Source organism: Bombus affinis, chromosome 3 (genome assembly GCF_024516045.1).
Source record: "Bombus affinis isolate iyBomAffi1 chromosome 3, iyBomAffi1.2, whole genome shotgun sequence".
Lineage (NCBI taxonomy): Eukaryota > Metazoa > Arthropoda > Insecta > Hymenoptera > Apidae > Bombus > Bombus affinis.
The window spans coordinates 15,320,465-15,330,996 of NC_066346.1; the positions used below are offsets into that span (position 1 = coordinate 15,320,465).

Consider the following 10,532-nt stretch of genomic DNA (forward strand, 5'->3'; position numbering starts at 1 on the left):
GTATACGAAAGACAGGTCGATTACTGATGAGATCGCACTAGAGAGTGACTCTCCGTCGCGGTGACGCTGTCGAAGAAAACTATGATGGGTGTGCCTAAGGGCACGAGATCATCGGATTCGCGGAGAAAAGTCTTCGTTCGAAGGGTGAGGGAAATTGACGTTGCTGTCAATTGGTCAATTTCCATGTTGGTGGTTAGAGAAAGATATTAGCTGTCCTTGGGAAAAGTTGCTAGCGGGAAGCGTCGTTCGTGGAAGGATAGATTTCTCTTATCTTCCCGTAGTTGGAGCACAGGCTATTTGTCTATTTGAAAGACTTTGTATAATTGAAACTTAATATTCGTAGCGGGTCCTCGCCCAGCTAAACATATACTGTGAAGATGCGTTGGCATCTGGCAATCATCTTACCCGAAGGACAAAGTCTGCGTGTGGCGAGCCACGGGACAGAAATCGTTGAAATGTTTACCCTCGTGCCCTGTCCCAAGTATTTCTTTTAAGGAGAGCTATAGAATTACTTCATGCCTTTGTTAGACAAAACGTTCATTCCTTTGACCGCGGCTACGTTCGGCGACTGATTGTCGCCTCGAGTCCGAGCTCACCATCATAAATCTCAAATAAATACAGTCGGATCGAATGACAACAGTTTCTTAATACGGCTATGGTGAAATCTAAATTACAATACTAGGGGTCTTCCCAAAGTTCCAAAGGGAAGGTTCCGGTGTTCTTTCATCTCCGACATATATATATGTCGGGTCGTCGTTAAGATTTGAGTTAGGGTCGAGGGCGTGAAACGAATCCCTATTGGCGCTAGACGTGATCATTATGCAATAGAGGAGATATTTACTAGTGCAAATATGACTATGATGGAATTGGACAAGTAATCGGATAATTAGGTACTCGAGAAGCTAATGACAATGATCCTAGGCTCACTAACGAATCCGCAGTCAAGGGGATGACGGACTCTACTTTTCCTCAGCGTCTAAGTTGTACTCAATGTTAATGCACGAGGCAATCACTACGTATCTGAGAGTTACTTGAATCGTCTTTGAGATCGTACCGGAGAGCGGTTCTCCATCACGGTAACGCTGTCGAGGAAAACTATGATGGGTGTGCCCAAGGGCACGAAATCATCGGATTCGTGGAGAAAAGCCTTCATTCGGAAAGTGAGGGAAATTGGCGTTACTGTTAATTGGTCAATTTCCATGTTGGTGGTTAGGGAAGGGTGCTAGCCGCCCTTAAGAGAAAGTTCGAGAAGAGGAAGCGTCGTTCGTGAGAAAAATAGATTTCTCCTATTTTCTCGTAGTTGGAACGAGGACTGTTTGTCGGTTTGAAGGACTTTAGTTAAACAGATCTTAAGATTTATAGCAGGTCCTCGGGCTAGCTGAACATGTACTGTGGAGACGCGTCGACATCTGGTAATCATCTTACTCAAAGAATAGAGTCTGCGTGTGGCGAGCCACGGGACAGAAATCGTTGAAATGCTTACCGTCGTGCCCCGTCCTTAGTATTTCTTTTAAGGAGAGCTATAGGGTTACTTCATGCCTTTGTTAGACAAAACGTTCATCCCTTGACCGCGACTACGTTCGGCGACTGGTTGTCGCCTCGAGCCCGAGCTCACTATCATAAATCTCAAATAAGTACAGTCGAATCGAATGACAACAGTTTCTTAATTCGGCTATGGTGGAATCCAAATTACAATACTAGGAGTCTTCCCAAAGTTCCGAAGGGAAGGTTCCAGTATTCTTTCATCTCCGACACGGCCATTCTGACTATCACACGTCCTCGTGTGTAACTAAAATATTGAGTTTCCTAACATTAGACTCGATACAATTGACATTATTCACAACTAGATGTTCGAATAAGGCAAGGGTCCAGTGTAGCAACAAATCCTGTTCGGGGGTTTGGCAGCAAAGAAATATAAGATAATGAAAATTAGTAGCGTTATAGTTAGTATTCAAGGTGATAGTTGCATCCTGCAGGTTATTAGTCGGATCGTAACGGCATGATGGACCATTTTCGATTTCGCACTCCAAAGGATCTCGGTCTTCTAGATCGTGTGAGCACATAGAGCCTTGTTCCACGGTTTCACCGAGTTTTACCATATTGTTGCCCCGAGATGCATACGAACCACACCGCATGTTCTCACTGAGCCTTATCATACTGTCGCCCCGAGATGCATGCGAACCACACCGCATGTTCTCACTGAGCCTTATCATACTGTCACCCCGAGATGCATGCGAATCACATCGCATGTTCTCACTGAGCCTTATCATACTGTCGCCCCGAGATGCATGCGAGTCACATCGCATGTTCTCACTGAGCCTCATCACACTATTACCACAAAAAGCGTGTGAACTACATCACACGTTCTCTCTGAACTTTATCACATTATTTCCCCGAAACACGTGCGAACTCGCTCTGCCGGGTGTTACTGGCATAGTGCTACTGATCTTCCGAGGTCGAAGTGCTCATATCGTCATGGTCACTGTTATTGCCTTCACTACAGACATCCAACTCAGTAGGGATGCGACCATCTGGCATTTTCCTCAACCTGTCGTGACTGTATTTGTACGATCGCTTACCGTCTAATGTCTTTAGGATATTCCTGTCCCCTTCCAAGACTTCTGCTATTACAAGTGGACCTCTAAATTTTGGATCTAGTTTGGTTTGATTTCTTTCCTCATTCTTGCGTAATACGAAATCACCGAGGTTAAACCTGACCGCTTAAGCTTTAGCTTTGTCAAATCCATCCTCATCATACCTAGCACTAGTTTCCATCCACTTTATTGCCTGTCGTCTTATATTGGAGATATCGATACTTTTGATGTTATCGGGTAACAACAGATCGTGAAGTCTTGCTGTTCTACCTATTAGTAGTTCTAATGAGCTCGAGTTTGTCACGCGGTTGGTGGTGCAATTCAAAGCCAACTGTATTTCCCCAATCGCGTCTTGCCGCGGCCGCCCGGTCGTCTCTACTACCGTGAACATATTTTCCAATGTACCCATAACACGCTCTACCTGCCCATTGGCTCTACTAGCACCGATCGCTATCAAGTGAACTTTAATTCGTTTGCTTTCGCAGAATTCTCGAAATTCTTTTACCCTTAAAACATCTTCCCCGATCTGGTATTATCCGGCAGGGACTCCCGAATAAAAATATAGCGGATTTAAGCGCTTTAATGGTGTTAAGGGAATCTATCTTACGAGTATGATGCAGGTATACGAATTTAGTGAAGACGTCGATCAAAACAATGACGTACTCCTTTGAATTGCTTTTACCACTCAACTTGCCTGTTATGTCCATGTGGACCGTATGCCAGGGTATGCTGGTCTTAGGTATAGGATGCAGTTCGGCTTGTATCTTACCTAAACTAGCTTTCGAAACTTGACAAGCATGACAGTTCTCAATGAATCGGCGAACGTACTTCGCCATCCCTTCGAACCAGTAATACTCGTATAGTTTCTCCAGCGTTTTCTCCCAACCTAAGTGCATAATTGACTGGTGCACATGGTTAATAACAGACTATCTAAAACATCTTGGGACTATAGGTACACAGAGAATCCTGCCTTTTCTTTGTATCCTACGGTGCAGAGTACCGAACCGTAATTCGTATGTATTCGCGATGTCTTCCGCGAGTCCATCGTTTTGCAATCCCTTGACGATTTCCAAGGTTTGAGAATCACAACGTTGTCCCGCTAATAGCCAATCTTCCGAAATTTCGGCCAGTCAACTATTTTCTCTTTGATTTTGTCGAATTTAATAGGGTCAACGCCTGTGGGGTTTCGCGACAAGAAATTTCTGAGCCGTCCATTTACTTTCCCGATACATAATGTCAAAAATAAAAGTCTGCAAGTAAGCCCATCACCTATGGTCCCTGTCATTTAAATGTACTTTATTACTCGATGCTTTCAACGAGTTTCAATCCGTGACGACAAGAAATTCCCGTCCCTATAGATAGTGACAGAAATGTTTTACGGCGTTTACGATAGCTAATGTATTGTGATCATAGGAGTGATATCTGGACTCCGCGGGGCTGGTTCTTTTACTGTAATACCCTATTACCTTGTTCTTACCTTCGGCTTGATGCGTCAAAATCACCCCGTAACTCTCCGAGCTAGCGTCAGTATGTAGTTCTATCGGGTAATTGGGGTTGAATATCGTTAGCACCGGCGCGTCGGTCAGGGCGGAAACTACCTGTTGTCTTATTTTCTCGTGTCTATCTGTCCAAGTTATATTTCTGTTATCTGAGATGAGCGCATACAGGGATTTCATCATCTGTGAGAATTTAGGGATGAATTTTCGGAAGTACGGAGCTAACCCTATGAACTGCCTGAACTGTGTAACGGTCGTTGGCACAGGTGAAGAACTTAAGGTGTGTATTTTACCCGGGTTAGGACAAACTTCTCCGTTATGAATTACATATCGCAAATAGAGCACCGATGTCTTTAGAAAAGAACGTTTCGCAAAATTAAAAGAGAATTCGGCTTTTACGAGGGTATCTAATACGGTGTTCAATCTTTCTAAAGCTTGATCTATCGAGTTGGCAATAATTAGGGCGTCATTGAAATAAATAACAACATACGAATGAGCGAGGTCACCTAAGGCTTTGCGAATGACCCTTCGAAAGACGGACGGTGCAATTTTTCAGTCCAAACGGCATCGTTATCTACTCACATTGTCTGTCGGGGTAACGAACGCTGTAAACTCCGTTGGATTAGGATAAATAGAAATTTGGTGAAACCCGCTGGCCATATCCAGGCTAATAAAATATCTCGCCTCTTGCAATCTCGCGACTTGATCCGCAATAAGGAGTAAAGGGTACCGATCCGTGACGATACTTTGATTTGGATCTCGGGGATCCATTCGTAATCTATCTGAGCCGTTTTTTTTTCTTCACGAGTTACGGCTCGCTAATGGCGAATTACTAGGCCTTATAATCTTTGCTTTAATTAGAACGCTTATTTTCTCACGTACCGCTCTCCGCTCCTCCTCGCTAAGTCTATAAGGACTTCCTCCTACGGTGGTGTTAGGATCAGTTAATCGTATTTCTAACCGGCCTGCATTTACGCGAATACGTAGGAAACCCGTAACGAATGAATCTTTGAATTTGTCGAGAAGCGAAATTGATCGACTTTTATTATTACCATGTACATCAGCGTCAACTTCATTAACGACGATCTCGTTTGCAGTGGTTTCATTACAGACACCAATCATTTTTGTTTTACACATAGCGAGGCTATTTTGTGTAATGTTACGTCAAAACCCAGACTTAGAGTTCCGCAACTAATCGCGACATCATATTTCAAATAACTATCAGCAAGGACATGAGAAATTATCTTCGATGTAAAAATCATTAATACACACAATGAACAAATGGGAGGCGTATGTTTAATACAGGTATTCCCTACTCCTCGCATTACTAATATGTCAGTCATCCCTTTGCCAGAAAATCTCGAGGCCGCGGACACTTTAATTAGTGAACGCTCGGCTCCCGAATCGGAGTAAAATGGAAACGACTCACCCAGATGACTTGATCTATCCGTTGGTGCTTCCAGTACGTAGAAGTCGACTCGCCACTCGTTATTGAAATTATAGTTTCCTTCCATAATCAGGTTGGCAGCTGCGCCCCATGCAGCGGAGTCGGAGCACGCGATTTTAAGGGTTAAAACGTGGTAGCGATAATTGTTAGGTTTCACACTCGATTTGCACTAGCGACTGAATTGCGCACGACTTGCGACTTGAGCACGATGATCGTAAGTTCTAGCACTGTTATAATCGGCACGGATCCCACTTCTGATGTCGGGTCGTCGTTAAGATTTGAGTTAGGGTCGAGGGCGTGAAACGAATCCCTATTGGCGCTAGACGTGATCATTATGCAATAGAGGAGATATTTACTAGTGCAAATATGACTATGATGGAATTGGACAAGTAATCGGATAATTAGGTACTCGAGAAGCTAATGACAATGATCCTAGGCTCACTAACGAATCCGCGGTCAAGGGGATGACGGACTCTACTTTTCCTCAGCGTCTAAGTTGTACTCAATGTTAATGCACGAGGCAATCACTACGTATCTGAGAGTTACTTGAATCGTCTTTGAGATCGTACCGGAGAGTGGTTCTCCATCACGGTAACGCTGTCGAGGAAAACTATGATGGGTGTGCCCAAGGGCACGAAATCATCGGATTCGTGGAGAAAAGCCTTCATTCGGAAAGTGAGGGAAATTGGCGTTACTGTTAATAGGTCAATTTCCATGTTGGTGGTTAGGGAAGGGTGCTAGCCGCCCTTAAGAGAAAGTTCGAGAAGAGGAAGCGTCGTTCGTGAGAAAAATAGATTTCTCCTATTTTCTCGTAGTTGGAACGAGGACTGTTTGTCGGTTTGAAGGACCTTAGTTAAACAGATCTTAAGATTTATAGCAGGTCCTCGGGCTAGCCGAACATGTACTGTGGAGACGCATCAACATCTGGTAATCGTCTTACTCGAAGCATAGTCTGCGTGTGGCGAGCCACGGGACAGAAACCATTGAGACATTTACCATCGCACCCTGTCCCAAGCATTTCTTTTAAGGAGAGTTATAGAGTTACTTCCTGCCTTGGTTAAACAAAACGTTCATCCCCTTGACCGCGACTACGTTCGGCGACTGGTTGTCGCCTCGAGCCCGAGCTCACTATCATAAATCTCGAATAAGTACAGTCGGATCGAATGACAACGGTTTTCTTAATACGGCTATGGTGAAATCTAAATTACAGTACTAGGTGTCTTCCCAATGTTCCGAGGAGAAGGCTCCGGTGCTCTTTCATCTCCGACATATATATATGTCCGACATCTCCGACATATATATATAAGGCTCCGACACCGGAGCCTTCCGTTGAAACCGGGGAAAAACCCCTAATATTGTAGTTTGGATTTCACCATAGCCGTAGTTAAACAATCACCGTCCTTCAGCCCGATTGTAATTGCCTGCAATCTATGAGAATGAGTTTGGGTTCGAGGTAACAACCAGTCACCGAACGTAGCCGCGGTCAAGGGACGAACGTTTTTCTAACAAAGTCATGAAAAAGTCTATAGCCCTCCATAAAAAGAAATAGTTGTAACGGCACTTGACAGTAAGCATACTAACGGTTTCTGTCTCATGGCTCGTCATAAGCAGACCCTATTCTATGGGTAGGTCGATTGCCGGTTGTCGAGACATATTCGCAAAACATCGAGCCGTCATAAACCTTAAACCTTGATTAACGAAAATAGGCAAACAGTCTTTTCCGTGAAGGACACTTCCAAAGACTGACTAATTAACAACAACGGCAATTTCCCTCACTCTCTGAACGAAGACTTGTCTCCACGAATATAAAAGACCTGGTGTCGCTAGAGAGTGGGGCAATTTTTCCTAGACAGTGTCATCGTGAGAGCTTCGAGTACGATTTCATCGACTAAGATATCATTTCGATAGAGTGCTTACTTCGCGGGCTAACTGAGAGTACCACCTAGGCGTTGCCTACGAGTAAAGAATAAAAGAGTCCCGTGGACTGCGGATTCGTTTCGAACCTAAGGTCATTATCACTAGTGCTACGAGTGCCTAATCTTGTTAATAAGTCTGTGCTAATAAACTCTCCATCGTATCACGGCAATGGCCAACCCTAATGAAAATTCATTAAACGCCCATCTCCTTAATCCTGACTTCTATCCGACATATATATAAATGTACGGACATCAACGTCCGAGACGTTCGTCCATGCCAAACGGTAACGCGTACAGGAAACATTTGTTCAAAATGACTTTGACTTTAGCTATATTTTCAAATTGGAATTAGCTAATGGTCGTTCGCTTTGTAAATGATTATTTCTTTTTCTTCTTTTTGCCTGCAGATTAAGCCCTTCCTGTTTGACGGTTTAAATTTATTAAATTAAATTTATTAAACCGAATATATATATATTCGTTTGTACTACGATTACTCTCATACTCTATGTATGGTATTATCATATCGACGCTATCAGTTCTTACAGTATCACGATCAGAGTCAATTTTAGAATAGAAGAAGCAATTAACGGCGGATCGCAAAGTAAGAAGCTTATAACATAATTGGCAAGGAAGTCGGTAAATCGATCAACCAATCACCTACATCCAACCGTCTAACGAAAGATGAAAAGCCATCGCGATAACGATCCTTCTCACCTGCAGGATTTTCCGGATTCACAGACACGAAGCTCGAATTATTCCTGATCGACCACCACTTTTCGTTTTTCGGCTGAAACATCACATGCTGGCCATTCGTCAGCGGCTGAACGAAGAACGATCTCTGCCCGATCAACATCAAGGCGTACACTTCTTCTTCGCATATCGTCACGACGACGAAGGAACTCGCGTCTCCTTCCAAGCTGCCTTGTCGAAGATCGCAGTTCGCCTTGGCGTTACGTCGCTCGTACTTGGTTTTACCCTGGCGCACCCAATTCACGGTGAAATTCGACGACAGTATCAATGGATCGTTGGCCATGGTCCTTAAGGTCCAGTTGCTGATCTCGAGGAACACCGGCTCTTGGTGGAGATACTCGCGCCAAGTTTCTCGGTATTCGTGGGTCGATTTTCTGTTCCGCGCGCTCTCATTCGGGATCACTCGAGGGTAAACGATCTCGTACTCCTGCAAGCTTTGCAGAAAGTCGCTCATTCGCGACTTAGTAGCGATCGTGCCGAGCAGCCACGTGGCGAGGAGAAAACTGGGAAGTTTCGATCGCGTCATGTCTCGCGCGCTTTGATCGAAATTTCAATAGGATTTTCTGGCTACCCAAAACTCGCCAGGCATGCTCGTTCACTCGCAGACGTAGTTATCGCGATGAAAGCAGCTAATTCGCAGACCCGATATTCTCATTTCATTTCGCCGGTTCGTAACGCTTTCGAAACGCCGTGTCATATAGACGCGGATGCGACGATACTCTCGCGTTCTAACATTTTCAATGTCTCGCGCTTCATCACGTAGCTCGCGCGGAAGTAATACGAAGGTGAATCGTTGGTTTTAATACACAGGGTGTTGTTTAATCGATCGAAATAATGGAAAAGGGAACGATTCTACGGTACACCAGAGATGAAATGAAATCATAGAATGCAGTGGTTTTGTAGGTAGTGTTTTATCGAAAAGATTAACCGTGAATATTTGCTCGACCTATTTATACCAAATTGATACAGAATCTTAAATTACAGACGAATCTTTCTCAATTTCCTTCGATCATCCTCTCTAGGCGTACGAAACTGCCTCGTTGAATTCGAACGTTTCTCGATTTCCTTCGACGTCTTTCAATTTCTTCTTTTTTCAATCGCCGTTCGCCTTCTCAAAGCTGTCTTCGAACAGAATTCTTAGAACGACTTCCAATTCCTTTCGATTCGTCCAATCGTTTAGCTTTACGAAACTGTTTCGCTAAACTCCTTTTTCCACTGTACTTGCGTATCGTAACAAACTCGTCGGCGGTAACTCGCGTCGATTAACGATTCACCACCAGTAAAGTAACCGGGAATGCAGCAAACTAGTAGTCGGTAGAACGAAGCGGAACGTAAGTGGAGCGAGCGATAAGAGCGATCGCGACAATCGCACGCCTCGCCGTGCGATTCCCACGCGAACGAATCATCAAATTCGAGCCAAAGATTCTCACTAACTCGAAGATTCGCGCCAGTATTTTCCACGCGCGCGTCACAGAAATTCGAACGACTTTCGCGAAAAGGACAGAAGGATAAGACGATCGATCGGATCTCGGGTCGATCGCCATACCCCCGGACAGAAGGTTTCGACGAAAAAGTGGAGTAAACGCGATGAACGAGCTTCGTGCTACGACTGGCAGCCACATGGACGGATGAACGCGGCTGCAAACGCACGCGAGTGCAGCGGCGAACTGTGCGTAAGAGTAAGCGCGAACGCGAGACTGGAAAAAGCACCAGCGCTTACCGCCCACTGAAGTTCTAGTAATGGCAGCTTTATGTGCAATCACCGAGAAACGAGGATGCTGGCGAACGCATTGTTCGACCCCGACTGAGACGATTTAACAAGGGCCGAGGATTTCATCTTGAACGACCTTGCTCTTGTCACGACCGGCATACTTCAAATCCGATGGACCGATGATGGAGATAGAGATGTGGCGGCCTTGGCGACAATGTATATCGCCGAAGTGCCTAATGAGTCATCTGTATCCTAACGGTCCTTCCACCGAATGTCCTAGAAGTGTGACAACGGTCACGTACGCCTACAGGGTAGTGGGGATATTGAGGGATGACAAACAAAGAAGAAACAGATGTTACCGAAAGTCAAATTGTAAGAGCTTCAGTCTTGGAAAGTCACGGCTGGAGCTCAGAACAAAATCGCAGTCAGTGTAAATTCAGAAATAAATTCTCTTGTTTTTTTGTTATCTTAATTTTTTCTTTTCGTTCGAACCTCCTGCTTTTTATTTTACGTGACATTTTTGGCGATTACTGCCAGGATAGTGAAAAGTGTTTGTTCGGAAACCAAAAGACATTCATCATCTACGGAAGATAGAATTATTTGGGACTACGGTCATCC

At 44.5% G+C, this 10,532-nt stretch overlaps 1 protein-coding gene across 4 annotated transcripts in view; it reads right to left on the reverse strand.

Annotated features, from left to right (window-relative positions):
- Positions 1-8,784, reverse strand: part of LOC126914752 (uncharacterized) — a 119,571-nt gene extending 110,787 nt beyond the window's left edge. The window contains exon 1 of one of the 4 annotated variants that reach the window (XR_007709790.1): positions 8,168-8,777. Coding sequence is in view for 2 of the 4 variants with exons in the window: in XM_050719152.1 (XP_050575109.1) it covers positions 8,168-8,729 (562 nt within the window). In the remaining 2 variants the exon portion in view is untranslated. Of the gene's footprint in view, positions 1-8,167 lie in introns of all 4 variants that reach the window. The other 3 variants (XR_007709791.1, XM_050719152.1, XM_050719153.1) reach the window with 3 other exon arrangements.
- Positions 8,785-10,532: the final 1,748 nt, after the last annotated feature.